This window comes from Morchella sextelata, assembly GCF_020137385.1.
Source record: "Morchella sextelata strain SCLS chromosome Unknown scls_22, whole genome shotgun sequence".
Lineage (NCBI taxonomy): Eukaryota > Fungi > Ascomycota > Pezizomycetes > Pezizales > Morchellaceae > Morchella > Morchella sextelata.
Window position 1 is genome coordinate 1,434,556 of NW_025408637.1, and position 24,809 is coordinate 1,459,364.

The 24,809-nt window shown below is 47.2% G+C and overlaps 9 protein-coding genes across 9 annotated transcripts; 7 read left to right on the top strand and 2 right to left on the bottom strand.

Moving 5' to 3' along the window:
• Window positions 1-218: 218 nt before the first annotated feature.
• H6S33_007245 (uncharacterized protein) lies at window positions 219-1,539 on the bottom strand (the record flags this gene model as incomplete). Its single annotated transcript, XM_044838605.1, has 3 exons — window positions 219-722; window positions 800-1,117; window positions 1,186-1,539. 3 exons carry the CDS (start codon window positions 1,537-1,539, stop codon window positions 219-221), a joined length of 1,176 nt encoding a protein of 391 aa, XP_044689409.1.
• Window positions 1,540-3,582: 2,043 nt separating this feature from the next.
• On the top strand, window positions 3,583-5,694 carry H6S33_007246 (uncharacterized protein; the record flags this gene model as incomplete). Its single annotated transcript, XM_044838606.1, has 6 exons — window positions 3,583-4,032; window positions 4,086-4,447; window positions 4,507-4,735; window positions 4,798-4,914; window positions 4,967-5,082; window positions 5,154-5,694. The coding sequence occupies 6 exons, from the start codon at window positions 3,583-3,585 to the stop codon at window positions 5,692-5,694; spliced, it is 1,815 nt and encodes a 604-aa protein (XP_044689410.1).
• A 3,589-nt stretch (window positions 5,695-9,283) lies between these two features.
• Window positions 9,284-9,649, bottom strand: H6S33_007247 (uncharacterized protein; the record flags this gene model as incomplete). The annotated part of the gene is made up of 1 exon (XM_044838607.1): window positions 9,284-9,649. One exon carries the CDS (start codon window positions 9,647-9,649, stop codon window positions 9,284-9,286), a length of 366 nt encoding a protein of 121 aa, XP_044689411.1.
• A 1,346-nt stretch (window positions 9,650-10,995) lies between these two features.
• On the top strand, window positions 10,996-11,701 carry H6S33_007248 (uncharacterized protein; the record flags this gene model as incomplete). The annotated part of the gene is made up of 4 exons (XM_044838608.1): window positions 10,996-11,077; window positions 11,153-11,320; window positions 11,396-11,495; window positions 11,560-11,701. 4 exons carry the CDS (start codon window positions 10,996-10,998, stop codon window positions 11,699-11,701), a joined length of 492 nt encoding a protein of 163 aa, XP_044689412.1.
• A 2,611-nt stretch (window positions 11,702-14,312) lies between these two features.
• On the top strand, window positions 14,313-14,853 carry H6S33_007249 (uncharacterized protein; the record flags this gene model as incomplete). Its single annotated transcript, XM_044838610.1, has 2 exons — window positions 14,313-14,623; window positions 14,682-14,853. 2 exons carry the CDS (start codon window positions 14,313-14,315, stop codon window positions 14,851-14,853), a joined length of 483 nt encoding a protein of 160 aa, XP_044689413.1.
• Window positions 14,854-17,777: 2,924 nt separating this feature from the next.
• Window positions 17,778-18,330, top strand: H6S33_007250 (uncharacterized protein; the record flags this gene model as incomplete). Its single annotated transcript, XM_044838611.1, has 2 exons — window positions 17,778-18,094; window positions 18,159-18,330. 2 exons carry the CDS (start codon window positions 17,778-17,780, stop codon window positions 18,328-18,330), a joined length of 489 nt encoding a protein of 162 aa, XP_044689414.1.
• Window positions 18,331-21,143: 2,813 nt separating this feature from the next.
• Window positions 21,144-21,443, top strand: H6S33_007251 (uncharacterized protein; the record flags this gene model as incomplete). The annotated part of the gene is made up of 1 exon (XM_044838612.1): window positions 21,144-21,443. The coding sequence occupies one exon, from the start codon at window positions 21,144-21,146 to the stop codon at window positions 21,441-21,443; it is 300 nt and encodes a 99-aa protein (XP_044689415.1).
• An 886-nt stretch (window positions 21,444-22,329) lies between these two features.
• On the top strand, window positions 22,330-22,995 carry H6S33_007252 (uncharacterized protein; the record flags this gene model as incomplete). Its single annotated transcript, XM_044838613.1, has 1 exon — window positions 22,330-22,995. The coding sequence occupies one exon, from the start codon at window positions 22,330-22,332 to the stop codon at window positions 22,993-22,995; it is 666 nt and encodes a 221-aa protein (XP_044689416.1).
• Window positions 22,996-23,127: 132 nt separating this feature from the next.
• On the top strand, window positions 23,128-23,589 carry H6S33_007253 (uncharacterized protein; the record flags this gene model as incomplete). Its single annotated transcript, XM_044838614.1, has 1 exon — window positions 23,128-23,589. The coding sequence occupies one exon, from the start codon at window positions 23,128-23,130 to the stop codon at window positions 23,587-23,589; it is 462 nt and encodes a 153-aa protein (XP_044689417.1).
• Between the last annotated feature and the right edge of the window lie 1,220 nt (window positions 23,590-24,809).

Genomic DNA, 24,809 nt, shown 5'->3' on the forward strand with positions numbered 1-24,809 from the left:
ATATACTTTAGCGCTCTCAGCACCTGAGAAGCAAGTTGATAACATCGCTCTCATGTGTATATATAGCTTCGCTGCCCGTTCTATATAGGTGTGTGTCATTCCGCAGGTCAAGAAGATCAAAATTGCATTGTGCACCGTACTCGATCGCGAATCAAGCTACATAAAACAGATGTATAGCACAGCTGAGGTACACTGACCACCGCCGCCACCACCCGTCCTCAATAACAGCAGAACCCAGGGTCCTCGATGCCATGAACTCTATCGCACACCTCCCCCTCCTCATCTTTCTCCAACGACCCATCCCCAATCTCCACAGCTGCCGCCATCGCCTTCGTCTCCGGCATGGACATGGCCACTGGGTCGGTAAGGCAATGCTGGGCCTCCGCTGTGTGTAGCCCAGGCCGGATTATCTGCCCCGTTATCCGCACCTGGATATGATCGGCCAGTTGGCTCCCCCACTGGATGCGGTTTCCGTTCTGGTCCTCAATGTCACCGACGACGTAGCCCTTCTCATCTGGCACCTCGAATACTGCGCGCAGCCAGTATGCCTCGTGCCCCTCGCAGGCAGGCGTGCCCCGCGTCCAGGTCCAAAAGTCGTTGACGTTGGCGCCATCGGGCGCGTGGAAGGTGTTGCCGTCAAAGGAGTGGAGGTAGAGCCCAACGGGGTCCGCAACCGTTATGAGTGCCCCGAGATGGGCAAGGTCGTTGATCTTGATCCCGATCTGTATTTGAGGGGAAAGTCAGAACCTGTGCTGCTGTCGGGAGAGAAAGAGGGAGGGGGAACGGGCAAACAGCTCACATGTGGATCAGAGTTCCTGTCAGGACCACCGAGCCGACTGCATCGGATGAGACGGTCGGCATCTCTGATTGGTCTACCGGCGGCATCGATGCGGAGGACAGTGGAATCTGCGGCGAGTTTGAACTGGGCCCCCAGCGTGTTGTTTCTGTGGGCTAAGTGCATGATGCAGCCGGGGACCGACGAGTCGTTCCATTTGTTGTATCGAGTGTACTTGCCGTTTGGGAAAAGATCTTTCTTCTTGATGTCGAAGCCGGGGTTATGCTTTCTGTACAGGTCGAGGACAGCTTCCGGCTGCATTTCCGCCAGGCGATCCCAGTACTTGAGGTGATTTTATCAATCAGCCCACCACAGATACCCAAGCAGGATAAGATATACTCCAGGCATACCTCTGGGCCTTCGGCCGTAAACACAACCCGGACAATCTCGTTCTTCTCGTTGCGCTGCACGGTCCATTCACAATACTCATCCTGTACGCCTCTTAGGTCCGCCCTCCTCCATCTTGCCCTATCGCTCCCCTCGGAGATCGCGACGTTGTTGGGGAAGGCCACCCAGGTGATGGATGCCTGTGTTGGCGTCTCTGTCCAGCTACTTGTGAGCTCATTGTAGAATTGCGAGATTTCCGGCCTTTCGACTTGTGCCGTTATCTGAGCGCTGACGTATTCGGTGGACCAACGCTTTGCGTTTTTCGGCGTGAAGTCTGTGAGGAAGGCTGGCGAGCTAAAGTGGGTCAGCGGGCTCATCTTGGAGACGGTTGTGAAGTAATTGACTTTGTGAGTGTGTGTAATCGGGTATGAGAAGATGGAGGATGAGAGGGCGGTGATCCTGATAAGGAGAAGGAATCGATCCCATGTTTTATAACCTGGTGAGCCAGGAACAAGCCCAAATCCTCACTAGGCGAACTCGGAAACCCCGCAGTTTCACATCATTCCATGTCACATGTCTACGTCATGTCAATCGTTTATAACCATGGACACAGGTTGGCCGCAATCGCTCCCGGTCCGGGTCGGAGGTCATGGCAATGATGGGCATGTATATATGTAACGAAGGATGCACATATCGCTGCACAAAAGACGAAGAGGACGGCGGTGGCGCGCTGGGCGCGGGAGAGAGACGAAGGGACAGAGAGCAGCAAACCAACGGCGAATTGAAACGAAACATGCAGTGGTCATCCAAAATCAAGTCCTCACCGTTACACTCGACCGTTGTTTGCAGGTTCAGCAGTGTTGCGCGCTTTGGGTGGCCTGCCTGCATGTGCGCCATGCGCAACATGATTATTAATTAATACTGGACATATATATAGGACGGCTCATTGTATGATCACGGCGAGAGCAAGCAGTGAAACCAACATCAACCTCTAACCCCTCTTTCCCGCAGGTATTACTGTTCTGCCCGGCCGGCGAAGTTTTCAATCTCACGAAATGGACGCACCGGTCAGGTTACTCCACCAGCGGGTTGTCCTGCTCAAGGAACCAATATGGTACTCCGGTCGGTCAGCCTGCACACGAAGTGCCTGTCCTGCTCAACAAGCATGATCCGATTGGCATACGCTACAACTTCGTTAGAATGCGAAAAAAGCTAGGGTAAACTCATTCTCATATATATATATAATGTAGCAGGAAATCCGTAAGGAAATATCAGTACAAATTTAGGGAATGTAATTAAATATCACTAGGTTATATAAGCGTTCTGATCCTTCCATGCTATCTGCTAGAGTACCAAGCTCGTATATTAATCTTTGACACAATATATAGTACAGTGGTTCATAAGATATATACTCTGCCAACCTCCCGAACGGTGCCCCTCCCACGAAATCCGTCCTCTTCACGAAGGGGCCAACCTGCTGGCGGGGCAAGCTCACTGGGGCGCCCACTTCGTGAAACTGGGGCTTCGCCGGTCGGGCATAGCAGGCCCATACTATAGTCGCTTGGGCTAGCGAGTCAGGAATCCCGGAATCATAGGCTCTGTGGTCTATCCTATATTTCTGCTGCGGCGACGGCGGTGCCGGTGGGTACAGCTTGAAGTTGCACAGGACTGTCCCGCACCCGCATAGCTATATAGGCTTCAGGTCATTCCCACCACCACCCTCCCCGCGGCCGCAACCTCTAAACGGGTGGCCGGCCATATATCCCAGGTCCTGTACGTCCAGGTCCTTATGTCCAGGTTCTATATGTCCAGGATCGGGCCGGTTGAAGTTCAATTGACAAATCCTATTACACAGGACTCAGATACAGGCCACAACGAGCCTCCGCCCAGGAATCCAGACCTACGTAATGATCAGCCGGTGTAACGGTTTTCACATGTGAGAATCATGAAAGGTTGGAGATGACTCTCCACCGTCAATCGAATCTTCTACCTACATCGGAGGTCGTCTTGATCCCCCCAATATCCTGACAGGACTCTCCCGCGCAACCAGCGTCCTTCATACACCTGTTCATGCCTGTCCTCGGCCTTGTCAAACTTAAAACCGGACAGCCCAGCAAGGAATTCCCCACATGATTGTGGGGTAGGTAGCATCTGAACAGCACGGGCACTATGCAGTAGCAGTAGAACAACATTCCAACAGTAGCTTGGAAGTGTGCCCACGAGAAGCCTCGTCTAAACGCGGAAAGGAAGGTTAGAGCAGGATATCGAGCAGAGCACTGGCTTATTCACACTCAAGCTGCGTGCTGGGGATAGATATCAGCCTGCTCACAGATAAAGTGCAGACCACAGCCCATCACCAACGCACAGTTTGGAAAAATATCGACAACTCATACACGGTGATACATCCACGCTGCCTCGTCATGACAAGCCACACAATATACTCCAAAATCGATGGGCGGGACACCAAGCCCACCATCCCCGTTTCCGAGGTGCTCACCGACTGGTTTGGTCAATGGCTCAGCAAGAACGCACAAGCAGCCCATCCTGCCACGCTGCGAGACCTCCTTACAAAGGTCTTGCCGCGCAATACATGGGTACCGTTTGCTCTTGGTGACGGAATGTACCTACAATTCTCCGAGGAAAACAAACACATCCCCTGGGACCTACGATTTGCCATTGTCAGCACTCCCGAGAATACCTCTGACCCGCCGAACTCCGATGCGCTGGTTGGAAATGTTGAGAACATCGTACAACGGGCGTTTAACGGCCCGACAGTTTGCGTTGTTGCAAGCTCCGAGTTTGGCAACCGAAACCGTTTCCTGCAGGTTGCAAGTTGGGATGCAACCAAGCGCCGTTTGAACTTTTATGAGGTTTGTGGTGTACCGGTAGTCGTAGCGGCTCAAGTGCTAACGTTTGCTGGCAGCGTGTGAGGAACACCACTGGTTACGGCTCCAGCCAAACGGCATCAAAGAAAGATACGGATAAGAAGGACCACAGCCCAGCGGTATGGCACTATCTTGGTTCGTCATTTGATGCGTTTTCTCCAGATACCGAGGGGCGAGGTCCCTTCTGCGGCCATGTCAACGGAGCACTGGTGATGAAGGAGCTCAGTCTCCCGTGGATGCACTGGCACAGCACCAGGCACCGGATCAACTCGACGCTCTCGCCGACTAATCCCCTTCTCAGTGATAAACTGCTTCAACCAGCTGGCAGTCGTGGGAAACTGTCATACATCGCCAACGGCGATCGGTTCGAGCGAATAGTGAGGAATGCAGCCTTTCAATGGTAACGAGCCTCAGCTCTCCAGCATGTGTGTCCTTCTGTGAGCTGAACAAATTGCCCAGGTACACTTCTCGTGTCGATAAGGATCTTGGACCGCGGATATCTCCCTATCCAACTGCCAACAACGTAATTTCGTGGATGCGTCATGTACTCACCACCACCACCGTGAACATTGCAGGGTCGCCCGCCAACTCGGATATAATCATCACCGAACAGGGGAACACACGCATCCCGCATGGCTTCTTCTTCAACGAGAGCGTTATTGAGGACCTCTTACCGGAACACATCGAGGTGAGCAATTCTCTCCCATCTTCAGGTGTTTCAATTGCTGAGACAAGGGGAACGCGACACAGATTCCAAGGGCAGGTAATGTCAACTCGGTGTACTATAATGAGTCCAGGATCAAGCTTGGCTTGAAGACAATTTATCAATGGGATCCCATGAGGGTAGCATTTGACCATGAGGGCCAGGTATGTGAATTTACACGGTGAACTTCGTTTGACGAATCATTGATTGGGACAGACACCGTGGTGCGTGATAGTTCCGAGTCTGGAGGACCGGCAGGGAGTCAACATGATCAGGATGAGAAGACTACTAAGTGTACATGAGCTCTTGTCCTTGCTCATGATCGACTTCCCGTAAGTCGTCACACCACATCCCCCACCCTTCCCCCCTTCCCTTACCAGATATATACATCTCACATGGACAGCAATCCCGTCTACTCCCATCGCCGCGCAAAGCTCCTCAAATACGTCCCTGCAACCTCTACCGTTAATAATGCCGGCGCCTATACCCTTGGCGACTCCTTTCGTGCCTCCATCGCCGCCAGCTCCGCCGCTGAAGACCCATGCTCCCCCGAGTTCGAGTTCCTTCACAACCTCACCCTCTCCGACACTGAATTTGCCTCGCGCATCGTAGCTTACATGGAAAAGGTCATCGAACGGCTCCGTACGCCCGCTGGTGTCGAGGACTATATGCACCTGGCCGAATCGCGCCGCCGCATCTTTCGCCCCTATCCAGGCAGCAAAAGTCCCACCGCCAGCCCCCTGTCAGAGTTTTTGATGACTCTGCCCTATGCCACTGCAATTCCCCAGGACTGGAAGCCTGTGGAGATGACGGAGGACGGACAGGTGAGGGTCATGGCGGAGGAGAGCCAGGATTATGTCAAACGGAAGATTGCAGAAAGATTCAGGCAGACACCGAAGCAGTGCCATACTGTTGTCGCGGGGAGCGGCGGTTGTCCTTACTAGATATATGGGAGTGTGGGGGCGAAGGCACGCGGTCCTTCATGCAGAACATTGCGCATCCTTGGATTTCTTTGGGAATTATGATGTGCTCATCATGGAAGATTCTCAGTACGTAGTTAGTAAGGAGCTGGTTGAATATATGATGGATACAAATGATGCGAGCTATAAATGTGTGTACATGTGTGGCCAACAGGTCGGAATGTGATGGTAGCCCTGGTGAGGTGAGATGTCAGCTACAATGCGGGCTACATGCTGGTAGTACCCATCTCAATGGGTTTTTTTCGCCGCGGATGGCTTTGACCCGTTATGTACTCACTTATAGCAGATAGGACCAGAATAGGTAATTGATTAGCAATCCCGGGAGGCCTATCGGCGCGACACTGCGGTGGCGGGTGGCTGGACTGTTTCGTTTCAGAACACACCCTTGGACCGGTCGCTCGTGTCGCCTCGATCGGTGAGGTCTGCCGCGCCCCGTGCCTTACCCCACATTCCGTAAGCCGGGGGCGTTGCACGTGCCAAGCTGCAGGGCTCGACAAGGGCGCGGGCCGGGCCGCACCTCAAAAGCGGAGCTTGTCGTGTAACATTAGAATCGCTTATCGCACTAGAGAGGTTTCGCAGCGAATATTTTAAATTCGGATACCGCACTGTAAGTGCCTGGAGGAAGGACACCGTAGTGGAGAAGAGAAACCAGAAATCTTCCTCATTCAGCAAACACCAAGCTAAAATCCGCCGTTAACCAAACATACAGACTTCGGACAAGGCTTCTGTAACTGCCAACCCCCAATCTTTAGTTTAAAAAGTCTCCACCGGTCGCCAATACACCTATCACATCAAAGAAATCTGGCTCTTACCACACTTCCTTCCTGCATCTGGCAACCCAACCCAAATTTAAAATATTTGGTGCGAAACCTCTCTACTGATGATCACTCGAAGGCTGAAATGGGTATCGAGGCAAACCCGGGAGTTGTATGCACAAGGAAAGAATATGGAGTAGATCAATGTGGAAGGGCTAATTAACTGACGGGGCTCACTCTTCTCTCAGCGTAATTCTGAGAAATTAGGCACATCATATTTCCTCAACCCACTACAATCCAGGTTAGGCAAATATCCTGGTCGTTTTGCCTCGATTCCCATCTTTCAACCATCGATAAAAGACTGTAAGCGAGAACTGGATAGATGTAAGGTGCGGCAATCTGGTGATCTATTATCGGTGTGGCGCCATTCATGCCCTGTGGCGCCAGCAGCCCCGGGACTCAGCTGTGCGATTACTACACTCCCGCTAACCAAAACACAAGCGATCTGCACTGTTACCTACGCGTCGCTCGCCTAATTTCTGATCGATCGCGGTTAATCTTATTTCTCTTGTCGGGTTTTGTTCTTTAGATGAGGTATAGTATTAAGACATAATTAGTTAGGTCTGTACTTCGATAATAGGGATAGCTGGCAGCGTTAGGTATCCTAAGAATTACCTCACCCTCTCCTAATATTTACATGATTGGTTACCTTAGCGTCGAAACGCATACAATTTTGAGCCTTTTATAATGCTTATTTGATGCTTTTATAAGCAATATTTGAGCGTTTTCCCGTGTTTTGGTCTTATTCTCGTTTAATTGTATTGTGAGACTACGTTTTGGAAAATCCATAGTGCTGGATATTGATTAGTAATATCAATGAGTCATATCCCGAAGTAATGATTTTTTAACCATTAATTCTTTGAAAGGCTGATCCCGGAATAAGGCGTAAATAAGTATGAAATAAGGCCTATTCAGGAATAAGGCTTACACCGAATTTTTGCCTATTAAATGTTGATTTTTGGATAAGACTGATAGCCTAAATATGATTATTACTTTTTTGAGCTTTATCTACTAGTAGTACGAATAAGCAATAGCACTGTTTACTTTTGATTTGGTATATTATATCTTATTAATTAATCTATCTATCTATATATATACATGTATAATACCCCGTGTAGCTACGGTTTCCTTGCTTCTAGCTCCTTCGTGTCCTCCACCTCCACATCCTCTTCTGTGTGGTCCGTAGATTACACACTTCCTGTAACCTCGAGTACGGTATCGACAGTATATTGCTAGTGGTGGCGTGCTAGGCTCGGAGGAGGCGGTATCTAGTGCTAGTACATCAGCTAAAGCGTCAACCTGCCTAGGAATAGAGGGTGCTAGCCTGAGTATGTATATGTAGTCATCTGCTGCATCAATTGGGCATCAAAAGATAGATTCCGCTCTCTATTCCATGCTCTATTCCGTGCTCTATTCCGTGCTCTATTCCGTGCTCTATTCCGTGCTCTATTCCGTGCTCTATTCCGTGCTCTATTCCGTGCTCGATTCCGTGCCTAAATCTCGCCCTGAGCAAAGTAAGCAAAGGTGCAGCAGAATTACGTGCTCAGGCTAGACGGAGGACACCAAATTACGTACCAGCAGGAGTCTTTTGAGCAGCATGTTGACGATCGATTGGCCGGTACTAGTAATCTGGAGGTGTATCGAGATAGAGATAGAGATGGAGATGAAGGTAGAGGTGGGTGGGATGGAAGGTGGGGTGTCGCTGGAGGTGTAATTTGGCCTGTGCCAAGCAAGCCAGAGTTGCTCGTTGAGCTCTATATATAAGCCTAATCGTCAGTATCAGCATCAGATGAGCATCAAATAGGCAGTTACCACTGATATTGCTAATTCTGTGCTCAAGCGCACCAGTATTTGAGCATTTACCCTCGGTATGGCGTATACGGTGCTCAGACGTACTGCTATTTGAGCATTTACCGTCGGTATGGCGTATACGGTGCTTAGGCGTACTACTATTTGAGCATTTACCGTCGGTATCAGCATCAAATAAGCATCAAATAAGCATCAATCTACGTATATTGCTTATTCCTGAATAAGATGCATCGAGAATAAGGCGTAATTGAGACTTTAAACCTTATTGACGGGTTAGGGTTAGAATTTTTGGCAACCCTAAACCAAAGCACAGCTTTACCGAATTAAAAAGCATCAAATTGACCTTATTTTGGGAAAAGCCATAGCAGCTAATATTACTAATACAAATAAAACGCTTAATTTAGCCTCTTTTGGTAAATAAGGCATACCTAATGCTTAATTAAGTCTCTCTGTACGTAATAAGGCTTAAAATTCTATGCGTTTCGACGTTAAGGTATCCACCGAGCTGCAAGTCGCGTTACAATGCGCTTTAATATCTAGAAATTATAATGTTCGTCATCCCCCTAAGAGCCCCGAAATGTTTACTCTCTCGTTTGGCTTGAAACCCTATCGCACGTTGTAGCATGTGGCGTATGATAAGGCTTAACATGTTGCTGAATAAGTGGATACTTTAACGCCGGAACGTATATTTCTATAAGCCTGGGAGGCAGACGGAAAGTCTTATTTTGACCTTATATCTCAAATAAGCCTAAATTTGGCCTGTTTTGGGCATAAGTGTGACCGTCGGCCGCGATTATTTACGAACAAGGCTTATCTAATACTATTTGCAAAATTGATATTACCGATCCACTAAGGATTGTGCAAATTCATAAGATCTAGTGTGACCTGGGGGGCGCAAAATGAAGGTTTCGTGGGTTAGGGTTAGGCACTTAGCAAATATCAAGCCATCTGCGCCGGTCCATCTCCATCACCTCTACCACCTCCATCACCTCTGCCACCTCTACCACCTCCACCACCTCCACCACTTCCACCACTTCCATCACCTCCATCACCTCCACCACCTCCACCACCTCCGTATCATCTACCCTCCCCCCCCCCTTTCTCACCCCACAATCACCATCACCGTTATCATCAAAGTGGGTGGTAATCAACGAATTGAACAGCAGCAGCATCGAATCCAGCAGCAGCATCGAATCTAGCAGCAGCATCAAATCTAGCAGCAGCATCAAATCTAGCAACAACATCAAATCTAGCAACAACATCAAATCCAGCAACAGCAGCGAGTCCAACAGCATCAGTAAATCTAGCACCAGCACCAGCAGCAGCACCAGCAGCGAATCTAGCGCATCAAATCGAGCATCAAATTCAACCAATTGAAGTTAATGGGCAGGGAGGTAGGCGTAGGTAGGCATAGGCAGGCATAGGCAGACAGGTAGTTATGTAGGTAGATAGGTAGGTAGATAGGTACATAGGTAGATAGATAGGTAGGTAGATAGGTAGATAGGTAGATAGATAGGTAGGTAGGTATGTAGGTAGGTAGGCGGGGAAGGGGGGGGGGGGGGGGAAGGCTAGCGGCCATCGATGTATATAATGTCAAATTAAGCCTTATCAGATCTCATAAGCCTTGGTCTTAACAAGGTTTACGAAAATGATAGGTTTGCAAGGGCCTGACTGAACGGCTAAACCTTAATCTCGATTAATGTTTTTTATAGGCTCAAATAGGCCTGTTTATAGGCTTATAGAAATACCCGTTCTGACGCTAATGTAAGGAAAAGGTGTCGACAAGAAGCAACGTAAGAGAGAAGCTACACACCAGATTAGTCTTCCTATATCCGTAGTTCATCGTGACCAATACATCGTCTTTCTTGTCTTTAGTCTACGTCGAGTTTGATTGATCGTCATTTTGTGATCAGTTGGAACAAGACTCTAGAGAATACGAAAACAGCCAGCAACGTTTCTACCGGGTACTACATTGATTTAGATAATGAGATTGCGTGATAGCAATTACCCAACCGTAAACAACGGTGTTACGGAGGCAATCGATCCCGGCGTGCTATGCGGCGCCGGTGGGTATTTGGTAGTCTTCCTCGAGTTGCCGCTGTCATAGGTTTCTCAAGCCTAGCTTGATTGAACTGCACGCGCAGCCGAATTGCGGGGTGCGTGATCACCTGCCGTAATAACCTGCTCATGCGCATGAAGGAGGAGCCCGAATCACAATACCCGAAGCCTACGTACTGCGCACTAGTGACCAACGAACGCCGGCCTTAGACAACCACACGTCCTCGTTTATTTCAAAGTTGAGATCACAGCAAACCCTTCGATTCCTTTCACGCTGAAGCTGGAGGAGGTGCGAGAATGATTTGCGCATGGATACCTGATTTGAAGCATTTGACCCGATCCAGAGAATTGGGATTTCAGGACCAGAAACACCCAGCACATCATTGAAAAATCTTTTACGGAACCGACATCATATGTAACGGTAGACTCCCGACAGTTATCATACTATAAAAGGAATACCCAATATAAACCTCATTCCACACCTCTATCCCTCCACAGATCCTCCCCGGAGAACACCCCTTGCCCCACTTCGAAACATCTTACAAGACATCCCTTCCTCGGGCAAACCAAAGTCAGCCCGAATATGGAGTCCGAATCTCCGTTTAGCAGAAAGGCTATCGAAGAAGACCTCCACTGCCCCATCCCAAAGAAGAGTCTTGCCATAGGTCCGTATATCTAACATCCACGCTTAGCGCCTCGCCATTGAAATACTAACGACACCTTCAACCCTAAACATATAGTAACATGCATGGACGCCTGGATCCATCCACGCGATGCATTTGACGTTGAGCTCGGCGACGCACACGTGATCCGTAACGCCGGGGGAAGCGCAAGAGAGGCGCTGAGGAGCATAATCATCTCGCAGCAGTTTTTGGATACTAAAGTGATTATGGTGGTCAAGCATACGGGTAAGCAATCACCTTGTCTCCCGGCGAGATTGTATGGAAAGTCTTGAACCTTGCTAACTCTGTTACCGTGGGTAGAATGTGGTATGATGGGACTCACAAACGAGAACGCACATGCTAAAATCAAAAATAATCTCGGTGTATCCGCTGATCATATTGACTTTATGGGATTCGAAGAGTATGTTATAGCATCCTTCCGGTTCGAGGTGTTGAAGCTTTCATCAAATTCTAACGCCCACTAGGTTGGAGCAATCGGTCAGGGACGATGTCGCTTGGCTCAAGGAGCAGGACCTCATACATCCGGAATCGAAAGAAAAGATCAAAGGTTATATATTCCACGTCAATAGTGACCCAGCATTGAGAAAGCTAGTACCCGTAGTGTAGTCTATAGGGACAGCGATTCTTCCATAGCAGTCGGGTGCTTCCGGGGAATATTTATGCGCTGTATTTCGAACTTCTCGTTTTGGTATGGAGGAGTTCTACCTATGTTTATTTTGAAATTATTCTCTAAGCACTGCGCATTCTGCTGTATCCTGATCGCTTTGTGAATTGATTGGTTTTTAAAAGATTGTCGATGATCAAACTGGACTATTAATTTGCTGGTGATCCATGAATGGAATGACAAAAGAAGTCATACAAGCCTTTATTTTCGGTGTAAAAACCCAATCGGTCAATGAATCAAATACCGATATTAACATATTGATAGTGGAATATCATAGAAGTGCTACGGGAAAGGAATTATTGCATATGTTCTGATCGACAATGTATCGGGGCAATCTTACTTATGGTGGTATGGAACCAAAGGCAATTAAAATAATCAGATACATAGAAAAGGGGAACATATTGATGATTAAGAGAGGCGAACTACGACTAAGAATCTACGCTTTGAAAGACCTGCGGAATGTGTAGATCTAGGAGGAAATTCCGATTACAACGAGTAGTCGCAGCTAACCAACACAACCGAATTGGGTATCTATTTTGCTGTGTTTAAACCAATCTCAGGTTGAGATTACCTTCGTGGCTGTCCGAAAGACGGCTAATAGTATGAGGACATGGGGCTCGTGAGAATGAAGGCGGTATGGCACGTGATGTGGTCGGTACCAGCAGCATTACGTCGGGAGTGCTAACTATTTACGTAGGCTTTTGGTTTGGCCGTGCATGACAAGAGGATGTGGACTGCTCGGGAATCACATATTCGAGTGCTTACCCTGCCGCCACATATGGTACAGTTGCACGATCAATTAAAAATCGTCAGCTTATCAAAAATATGAGACACTCCTCAGGTAGTACATGCGACGCTTACCTGGGGATACGCCGGCTGAATACGGGATGAGGTAAGATGTTTATACCTATTTAGCTGGCCGAATCTTCGCTTGTTCTTTACCTATCATACCATTCTACAGTCTATGTGTTACGCTTTTCACATTACCCGATCTTACTCATATTCTTATTAACCATGTGGCCCTTGTTTATCGATTTAAATTCGCCGCTCACTGGTAAATGCGCTGCTCAACCCGTAGTCATCTGCCCGGCTATGGCTGGGGACACCTTGAACCTGTGTGGTTTCCGGGGTCAACTTCAACCGCTAATGACTTTCCTCAACCACACTCTAATCTATTTTTCTCTCTGTTCTTCGATAATTCTACTTCTTCTCTTCAAATTTAGTCTTTTGTTATGGTTGAGCTATTGATTTTCTAAAAGTTCGGTTTTTGACGGGGAACCCAATGTCGCGCTATAGTTACCTATTGGGGGTAGCTATACTTTCCGATTAGGAAAGTTTGTCTCTGGATTGGGTGGAAGGTTCTCCATTAGCGCCAAGAGGCTTCTCTTGGCGGTGAATGATGAACTATTACTCGATTGGGAAACTGATCCTCAGGAACCAATGTCGCGACACTCCGGTTCAAGGCGCCCCCAACCATATTTGATGTAAATGCTTGCGGCGACAAAGCAAATGCTCTGATATGAACTGCACTGCCGCCCTGGAATGGTTTTAAACACGGCTGAGCTTGGCTGCCGCACGATGTTGTGGGCGTGTTACATTATTTTGAGTCCTATCACCTGCAGACTACAGTACAATTTGTGAAAGATAGTTTACCTGTCTTTAGAGGTAACGCCCAGGGATTGGTCTATCCCGATATCGAGCACTTTTCACCCTCTACTGGAAATGGCTGCAAAAGAACAGTGTGCCAGGAGGGATCAATTACCACAGGTAGTATGTTACCGTCTGATAGAGGTAATATCTAATGTGTCGAAGAATAAAAATAGGCATGTAGCACGGATTGACCCTGCATGCATATAGATGCTTATACACAGCCTATCCACTACATTACTCCCCCCACGGATGAAGCTTGTCAAATTAGCGACTTGGACCGTGCACCACTTAGTAGGGGAATTGTCTTGCTTTTTACAATTGATAACAGCAGCAGAGCCAATGAAAAACTAGCAACAGTTACACAAGGCTACAACTTTCATCTGTGGAAGGGATAATTCGAGATACAGCACCTATCAGAGGAGCCATCTCGTGAGGATAGAGGAGAAATTTATCTCTGTTTCTAACCAAATTGGGGAGCTTGAGCCGGCGGTATCAGCTTACATTCCTCTGAGGATAGATGAATTGGAAATCTTCAAAGAGGCCCATATTACCCTGTTTCACCCCCGGTCAACCGGCGAGAGCAGATAATTTACCTGTCTACATCCGAATAACTGTACAGTACAGTATGTTTTCGTGCAGCAGGTCTGTGCACTTTGATTTCAGCTAATCGAACCGACAACGAAGTCTAACTGGAACTGGGGGTGCACGTCGTTGATGCATGCAAGTGCTAATTTCTACGCCGCAATTTTATATCAGCTACTGATCGAAGACCGTCCGAGTAGGACGAAACACACAGCAGGAGCAGAATATCATATATATCCCGTGGATGCTCTAGCTTCGAAAACTCAACACATCCCACAATACCACACTCAAATCCCAACTTCTCCACAGATATCACTCACCATGTCCGTCCAAGAGGAAGGAACTGCCCGCGTTTCTCTCGGCGAGAATAACTTCCTCACCGATCATAACTGTCACGGTGTAATTGGGCTGGGCGCAGAGACTCAGTGGCGCATCAAGGCCTATAAAATCACTGAAGACAGTCCCCCACTTTTTATAATCCTCATGGGCAGCGAAGGCTCCGAAGAACGTTGTTTGACCCTAGATACCGACGCTGGGGAGAATGAGAACAACATTATGGTAGAACCGCTGGAGACGCCGAGGCCAAAGACGTCTCAGTTATGGACCTTTGAGGATGCAGCTATAATGGAACGGTTTGTACTGCCTCTCAATGCCGAGTTTCTTAATACAACTGGTGACTAACGATACCAGATTGCCTCCAATTATGCACGCCCGTATTCAGAGCTGTGCTAGGCCTTGGCTCTCGGCCGCCATCGGTGGAAACGTGGCTTTACCAAGGCTTTACCAAAACATCGCAGGTGTCCCGAATGACCCCGGGTCGCAAGGCCAGAAGTGGAAGCTTGACTACATGCTCGTTGATTAAGAGTGATGGATGTTATGTTATCCTGTTATAGGAATGGTTCATGACAGAATGTTGATTATTGATTGTGGCGAGATACGTTTTTATTTCCTGGTGCGGAGGTTTTATTATTCCATTAGTACAAATATATAGTTCGTTTTATATCGGGAATCGCCAGCTTATCAATACTTTGGGGATGATATGAGGTACTCCTCAGGTGGTACATGCGACGCTCACCTGGGGATACGCCAATTGCATACGAGATAGTGTTAGATGTTGATACCCATTTAGTCGGCTGAATCTTTGCTTGTCCTTCAGCTATCGTACCATTCAACAGTCTATGTGTTACGCTTTCCGCATCACCCGATCTCACTCGGATTCCTATTATGGTTGTTTAATTCATTAATTGTATGCAGACCGTAGTCTATGGCAATATCGTACTGCCCCTGAACTTCCCATCTGCTTCCACCGCCTTGCACTTCGGATTCCTATTAATGACGTGGGGCTTGTTTATCGATTGAAATTCGCTACTCAACCCGTACTGTGATGAATGATTTGAGGACTGTTATCTACTGGGGGAGCGGTGATAGAGCGATGCAGGGTCGATATAAGAACGCGGCTTGGCGATGGGTAAACGCCCGCCCCTACCTGCAAAAATCTCTTTTTTTCAGCCATAGAGTTGTTCTTAGGTTCCGCACCTGAGGAGCTCCCCTAGTCTTTGCCTAGCTGTAACCCTAACAATTAAGAAAGACCTTATTGGTAGTGATGGGCACAAGACGAAATAAAACTCAATTGATGGTGGTCTTGAGACTCAATCCCAGGAACATATAATACCTGCCAGGGCAGCAGGGAGGCAAGACCGGAAAGACAGCTATTTGATCCGCAGGGCATAAAAATTCGTTCAAATAGCTCGAGAGTAAATCCAAAGAACCCTAACCCTGGTGATATTTATCATTTGCTCATTTCATGACCTTTGCCGCGCGCATAACCACAGCTCGACGAGAATATGAGATCCCAAGCAATACTAGGCACATGTCTCAAGATTGGCAATCCAAACCAGAGCACCATCATTTAAGTCCCGTCTGGTCTCGTGCCTATCACTGCGTATTACCTCTCATATGGCCAATTCTAAGCATATATAGGTGTATTAATATATAATTAGTGTGCAGTGTGTAACACCCTTATCATTCACAAACTCTGCATGTAGGCCCATGTATTCTCCCACACCTTTTTTTCTCTTTTTTTCTTTCACAAAGCCGAGTGATATCCGATGACCCCATAGATATATATAGTCCGCCGCTTTGTCTTCAGTCCTGGCAAGTCAGCTATCAGACGAACCAGAATCATATAGTCCATCTAATCTGAGGCCGCTGCCAGGATAGCTATAGATATAAACGCGCTGGACCTGACCGTTGCAAACACAAGAACTTCAACTTTAACCTTAACCTGTAGTTGGTGGTTCTGCGGAATAAGAATTTAGCTGAAGTCACCATTCTACCAGATCGACCACTAACTACTCTCTGGGTGAAGAGCAGCCAAGCACGCGAGCACAAGCCGCTTATCCCTAAAAGAAGTTAGACAAGGACACACAACGGTACTTATATGAATGTAAGATATCGATCACGTGTCTGAGTACGTACGAGAGAACAACAAATATGTAAGCATGTCGAGGCCTGCTTATATTTTCAAATGATCTACATAAGTGTGAGAAATATCGATTGCTCAGAGCGCTCTAACAAGCAAGTTCTGTCACGAGAACCGTGGTTGGAGTTCAGCAAGTTGTCAGCGACCTCAAGTTGTCTTCAACTTTCGAGTCATTTGTAAATGTCAGTTCCAGTGTCCTATCGTTCCTTTGTCCGGAGTCAGGACTGGGGAAAGCTATCGGTATCTGATATTCATGGCGCATGACCAGGCGTTTTCTCCTTCTGGACACATCAGGTAAGGAATCGATAGGTTGTTCAGTAATTGTGTTTGAAAAAGGAAAAAGAAAGAAATACTCATAGCGCAGTTTGCGCCTGATCATTGATTTTTCAGGGTTTTATTCCTTGTTCAGCATTGCATGCATCAGTGCCAGGGGCACCTCTCTCACCCCAGGTAGAGGGTCAAGATGAGGTCTTGTCCCAAACACAGTGCTCGTGACAGTATTTCAAAAGAGAAAGAAACACTTTTAATTCAACAAAAACAGCGGTCAGCCTGGCAAAAGAAAAAGATGGAATTGACTTTGCTTTTTACTTGTGCTGCATGAATTTGGCACATCAAGTGAACATGAATAAGAAATATTGTTATCGTGTAAAATAGGTCGCTAGGTGGTCGGAATAGTTTTGAAAGTGATACATGGATCTGCAGTGTCGAGATAATCGAGAGGATGGTGAAAATTGTGTAAGCCGTTGTTGGAGTTGCACCGAGAACGGAAGATACTAAACGTATATGGTAAGTACTTGCACACGCCCATTTGGATATATATTGCAATATAGCTATATATCTGCTGTGGTAGTCATCTCTACCCACCACTTAATGTAAATCCCTGCAGCGATGAAGTAAATGTCTGCATTGCCGCCCTGTAATGATCGATTGTAAGCACGACTGGTCTTGGCTACCACATAATATTGTGGGCTTGTTACGTCTTTTGAGTTCTATCTCCTCGTTCAGCAGGTCTGTGCAATTCGGTTTCAGCTAATCGAATCGACAAGGAGGTCTAGCTGGAACTGGGGGTGCACGTTGATGCATGCAAGTGCTAATATGTGCATTTTTGTAACATTGAGATTTTTTTACAAATTTCTACCGCAATTTTGTATCACCTACTGATCGAAGACCGTCCGAGTAGGACGAAACACACGGCAGGAGTAAAATAGTATAAATATCCCCTGGATGCTCTAGCTCCGAAAGCTCAAAACATCCCACAACACCACACTCAAATTCCAACCTCTTCAAAGATATCCTCATTCATCATGTCCGCCCAAATCGAAGAAGGAACTGCTCGTGCCTCTCTCGGCGAAAATAACTTCCTCACCGAACAGAACAATCACGCTGTAGTTGGACTGGGCGCAGAAACTAAGTGGCACGTCAAGGCCTATAACATCACTGACGACAGTCCCCCACTTTTCATGATCCTCATGACGGGCAAGGGCTCAGAAGAAGAACGGTGTTTGACCCTGGATACCAACCAGGGGGAAAACGAGAACAATATTATGCTAGAATCTCCGGAGATGCCGAGGCCAAAGACGTCCCAGTTATGGACCTTTGAGGAAGCGATTATGCTGAAACGGTTTGTACTACCTCTCAATACCGAGTTTGTGTGCCCTAATACAACCGGCGACTAACGACACAAGACTTCCTCCAATCATGCTCGCCCGTGTTCAGAGCGTTGCTAGGCCTTGGCTCTCGGCCGCCGTTGGTGGAAACGTGCCTTTACCAAAGATATATCAAAACATCGCAGGTGTCCCGAATGACCCCGGGTCGGAATCTCAGAGGTGGAACTTTGACTATATGCGCGAGGAATGAGTGATGGATGTCATGCTATCCTGTCACAGGAAATGTTTTATGTCAGAATGTTGGTTGTTGATTGTGACGTGATGCCTTCCCTTTCCTGGTGCGGAGGTTTTATTATTTCATTAGTACGAATAGTTTGTCTTTGCTACCTGCTACAGAGTCTGGAAAGCGAGATTTAAAGTCATTTCTCACTTTTGATTAAACTAGATCTGTGAAGATAAGTGTTGGAATGCTTAACCGGAATGCCAGTGGGTACTTGTATGTAAAGGTGGATAAGTATACATACCACCGGCTGTAACGCGCCAATGAGCGATGATTACCACCAGGTTTCCCAGCCGGCAACCACGGCGATCGCAAGCACGGGCGTAAAACCACTTCTCATTGTCGGCTCAGAAGGGTATTCTTGGCTATAATTTGTGAATCAGTTGAGGACACGGGGAGGGATAAGGTGTTGGCGCCTTCAGTTTCTCAGATAGGCATTTGATACATCGCATGGAATTAAATTAACACAAAAAACTCATGTTCGATCTACAAGACTTACAACATAATCATAAGAACTCGTACACAAGCCTAGCTAAGTCTTCAGGTGAGCTGAAGTCTCACTTTCAGCTAAAGCTGCGCCTGCCTCTGCAGCTGACGTGTCACTTTCTGAGAGAAAACTCAATGTCAAATATTACGTTCTTCAGTATTTCTCTGTCAGTACCTGCAAGACGCTCTGTTTGTTAATAGTTCAATGCGCTTGGGACAGCTAAAATCTTGGCTGCAAGAACTTCCCTTCACACAATGGAAAACAAAAATCAGCCAAAAGCCTCTACTGTGATCCCATTGCAGTATGGACTGCATATGCGCATGTGCGTTGAATCAATCTTGATGATGTCACTTTCAAAGTCTTTTTCCTTGTACAGGGCACGGCGCAAGCATACGTGATACATTTCTACGCGTGAGGGGACTATTGCGCGCCCGGGAGTCAGCTTTGCAGTCAATTGGCATATCAATCATTGACCATTAAAGGATACAGAAACGTTTATCTTGCAAATTATTGGAAATACAATTTCAAAGTCCTGGTTGTCCCTCCGGGCTGAGGTCTGAAGGATTAGTTTTGTGGCCCCTCAAGGAATCAAATCCAATTGATAAAATGACCCGGGCGCCCAAATGCATGTCCTCGCGCCTGGTACTCCATAGTCCTAAATTTGACATTTCGGGTACCACAACATAATCACGGATGATAATCACATATAATGTGTTTCGTCCGGAGTGTGACAGCGACGGCATTTGATGAAGTTGGATTTGAACCTGAAGCCTCACATTCGCGATACAACACCTTCTGTCAGATCTCTGTCTCTACCCGGTCTTCAAATATGGACTTTGAGCCAGAGGATACTTCCTATCGACCTATCTTGAAGGGATTGACTAATGTAAATAATTATTGGGTTTTTTATCCATAGTCCCTCCAAAGATGGAAGATGGGAATCGACCAGGATCTTTTCTATGTAACCCTGGGTTTAGTGAGCTGAGGAGCTGAGAGAAGAATGGGTCCCTGCAGTTTATCGGCCCTTCCAGGCTCGGCTACTCCATGTTCTTTCCTCATAGTGGCTAGCTTATGCATACAACCCCCAACCTTTGAGTGTGTGTGGATGAAAGATTCCACAGTAGCTGAATGCGGGGAAAAAAAGATGGAGATGGGTGGTACCAAGGTCTCGTGAGGCGTAGCGGTGTCGTGCTGCATAGAGACAATCAGGGGTTGAGATCGACAGATCGACAACTGCAGTCGTATTAAGGAATCTCACCTGCATGCAAATAAAAACCGCGAGCTGGTCCGTGCTACTCGGAGGGGTCGCATGTGAAACCGCAGAAGCTGCTTATATAGGTTTAGCTTCGCACTTGGTGAGCCAGGTCCATTTTGCAAGGCTGGGAGCGATGGATGCTGAAGCGAGTAGGAGTGTCTACAAGTTGCGCCAGGAGATTGTGACGTGACCCCGACCTACTCGCGAATTGAATACTCAGGAAACTGGATAGATCGAGCGACTCATAACTACCGTTACTGATGATGTTTTCATTATCTCCGGCTGTGTTTACAAATTAATAACACGTTATCTAGCTTTGAGTGTATTACCACCCTACGTCGCCATAAGGTCCATAACAGGGCTGATTAGCCCGTTTTAGGAAGAGCAATATGAGCAGATCGAGTGATGGCTGGTGAGGATTTTGACGAATTTATATGGTTAACAACCCTGGTCCCGCCTAACAAAATTCAAACCCTTTCTTCGTTTCATCCATCATCTATATATCAAACTCTCATACCCGGGGGAGGGAGGTAGTGTATCGTCGTACTATATCATTGTAGGATATCACCGTAGTATCGCGCTAGTACATCACGGTAGGTCATCAAATCTCTGGACACCTGTGCCATGCCGTGAGGATTACTTTCAATTCGTTTTCTTTACTTGTCTGTATATATATATATATACACACATGTAAGGTGCAGCAACAAATGCTCATTACCGGCTGTCACGTCATTGATATTGGTCTAGCCCCCCTTGATACACATTGCCATACTCGCGAGCTTTGTCCTCCCACCCTGCATCTGCAGATTGATAATACTCCCTCTGAACACCCATGGTCCGACATATTTATCGTACCGAGCTGCGTCCTTAGACTCGCGGCAAGAATGGGGCCATGCAGACCTCCGGCATACCGCTCGTTTCGTTTCCAGTTGTAACAACGCAGCTTAATCACGTTTCCGTCAACCATATGGTATAAGCACACAGCCGCCTGCAACCCCGCCCGCGTTAGCTAGCCCCCGCCATGGGATGGATAGATACACCATGGACACTGATCCCCCGTCACCACCGCCGCCAACGACGTCCCTTTTCTCGCCGGCAGCCACAACCCCCCCCGCATCCCACCTCCCACTATCGCAGACCACCCCCCCGGACAACGCCGTCCTTTTTCCGGTAAAAGACCCATATCTTCGGCCCGCGCACCACGCCCGCGATACTGGTCGCCTCGGCCGCGTCCTACACCGGAAGAATGATGGGCTTCCATGTCCCGTCGGACTCGCTATACTGTCCCTCGCAGATGTCGCTGCGGTACGGAGCCCCGCAGCACACGCTCGGACCAGCTGAACGGGGTTTACCACTGCAGCGCAGCGAGCCCGGAACCCGGCTCGGCTGTTGCAATCTCGGCCCTCGGAAGCCACCCGCGAGGTTCGTCCCCTACGGCGGCTCGTAACTACCAAAGTGCAATTAGCGAATTCGGGGTTTTGGCAACCAGCGTGACACTCCACGAACGACCACCAACCACCAACCACCAACCACCAACCACCAACCACCAACCAACCACGAACACCACCGCCCACTTCAACTAACCTCTGGTACCAACCAACCACGAACACCACCGCCCACTTCAACTAACCTCTGGTAGAGAAGTTTATTGCACGGCTTCACTTTACTTCTGGTAAGGAAGTCCGCTGCTGACACCAGGTCCCTCCACCAGCACTCCGCCCCTCCATCAGCACCCATACACGACCACTTCACCTAACCTCTGGTAGAGAAGTTTATTGCACGGCTTCACTTTACTTCTGGTAAGGAAGTCCGCTGCTGACACCAGGTGCCTCCACCAGCACTCCGCCCCTCCATCAGCACCCATACACGACCACTACACCTAACCTCTGGTAGAGAAGTTTATTGCACGGCTTCACTTTACTTCTGGTAAGGAAGTCCGCTGCTGACACCAGGTCCCTCCACCAGTACTCCGCCTCTCTACCAGCACTCCGCCCTTCCACAAGTACTCTGCCCTTCCACCAGCACTCCGATCTTCACCAGCACCCATATACGACCACTTCACTTAACCTCTGGTAGAGAAGTTTATTGCACAGCTTCGCTTTACTTCTGGTTAGGAAGTCTGTTGCCGTCAACTCCAGCACCTGTTCCCGACCACTTAGCCTTACCTTTAGTAGGTGAGTTTTTATTGCATGGCAAGACTGCTGCCAGTGCTAATTTGACTACAGCAATGCCTAAGTTCACCAATCCCGCCCTGATGCATACCAAAGCCGGCGCTCTCAAGTCTCCTCCCTACCTTCAAAGTCAAAAGAAGGCCGACTGTATCAAAAGCTACTGCCTGGCTGATATCATAACCAAACAGTTTACACCATTCCTTGCCAGACAAGCTGCCCGTCAAGATGCCAGTCAATCTGCTGTACCCAAAAAAGTACAGAGTGATCGGGAATTGGAAAGGGATATCAACAAGTGGATGTATCTCTCTGAGGGTATGAAGGCTACTTGTGAGGAGGCCAAAGCCAACGGGGCCAGGTCTTTTAAGATTTTCAAGGGCAAGATTGGGAGTGTCATTGAGGTATTCTTTGACGTTGATATCTCTCAACCTTTGAATAAAGTTGGCACTCTTGTTAACAAAAGTTTAGAGGAGATCAATAAGGTTGCTCTTACTTATGAGCAAGTTGAAGTTCCTGCAGTTCCCAGTGCGTTTTATCTTGCCCTTGATAAAAATTACACCCGAATGTTTGTCTACTTCAGCAAGGGTTTTGAGATGGTCTATGGAGTTGAAATTGGGAACTGGGTTCTGAAGTCTACAACTTACAACATTGAGGAATATGCTGAACTCCAACCACCTGATATTCCCGGTGTTAAAGATATTAGGCATGCTGAGTACAAGAATTGACTTCTTGCCAATCCTCATCTTTGTTGGGTTGATTGGTCACGGGCTGGTGTTTACCATTGGGGTATATGGATGGAAAGAGGTCATAATGATGACGCTGTCATCACTAAAGATACTCTCAAAACATCTCAACACATGAATCCGGTTCTCCTCCGCCTTTTTACCTCACTAGGCAATCTTACCAGAGCCAAAAGAATTTTGCTTGGTGCTGTTGACAAAGATAACAGAGATATTTGTGTCAAAATGACCACGGCCTTGCCAAAGGAGGAGAAACAACAGTGGGCAACTGATGATCAGGAATGTTTCTCTTTGAGAGCATGTTTGATTAATCTGTTTACTGAACCTCATTATGATATTGGTGATTTAAAAGATGGATGGGCGGTAATGGCACCAATGGGTGAGTTCACGGGAGCTGATTTCTGTATCAGGGAAATGAATAGGAAGTTTGTTTGTAGGCCTGGTGGAATTGGTTTTATCAGGGGAACAAAGTTAGAACACTTTACAACTAACTGGTACGGTTTTAGACATTGTTTGGTCTCAACAATGCATGAAGCCGTCAAAAAGGAATATCTTAAAAGATTTCCTGAAATTGTTTAGATTAGAATAACAATTAGTAGTTAGAGAAATAAAATGATTGTTTTAACTATATACAAAAATGTTTAATCACTATCCTCATATAATCTCCTCCTCTTCTTTGGCTGCCGATTAGATTTTCTGATCTCTTGTATAGCATTCCCTTCAAATAGTATTGAAGGAATATCTTTACCAATTGGTGACGGAGAGGACTCTAAATGGGGAGAGCTAAGTAAACAATTTGACTCCTCAGGTAGATCAGGAGTCAAAGCCATTGAATCTCTTTTTAATGGAGGAGTAGAGGGCAATGGGGGATCGCTGGTAAAATGTTCGTCTTCTGGGGAAGATGCCTATAGGACAATTAGTATGAATCGGCTGCCATTCTATAGAATTAAATAATATACCTTTTCTCCTACTCTCATAGAAAGCTCCTTGTTGATAACCGCTGGTGAATCAAACCTGTCTCTTCTTGCCCGTACAGCAGTGAGAAACTCTTGTGTTTCCTACTTCTCTTTTTTGATCCTGATTGCCCGTTGTTCTTCTGTTTGGTATTTGACTACCAAAACAATTTTTGTAGACGGCCCTCCAGGAAAATCCATCAGAAAATCTCTAACTGTTATTGGCTTGCTCCTGACCTCCAACCTATGGGGTCCATCTTTGGGGTGGAAATGCGTTGCAACAAGGACTTGATGTATATCTAATTACTCTGCGGTGATAGCATCCTGCCAATTAGGAGAGCAGCTCAAGAGACTGAAAGCAAAATCAGAGTGATCGATAATGAGCTCATCTAAGTCCTCAAATATCTTTGATGATACACCTATATAACTGGTTAAAATAAATCAAATAAGACATTTCAACACTTAATTGTTTTACCTATATTCTTGTATGAACTCCATTTATCATCTAAAGAGCCAACGTATATGACTAACTTGCGGGAATCTCTAGCTGTAATTTTTAGAGTACTTTGTCTGCTGGCGGGGGCTGGTGATGTGAGGGCAGGCACTAAACCAAATGTTGAGTTCTGTTTTTTCGATTCTGTAGAAGTTTTACTAATTGAGCCTTGACGGTAAAGTTCCACAATCTGACGGGCTGTTAACTGACCTGTTTTGACAATCCTCTCTGGTGAGTTTGTCAGGCTGGAAAGAAGAAGAATTGTTTCAATATTTTGTGAGGCTTTACCCTTCCCTTTATCTCTTCTATTTGGCCTGGTTTCTGTCGACGGTGCAGAGGCTGAACCACCGGCT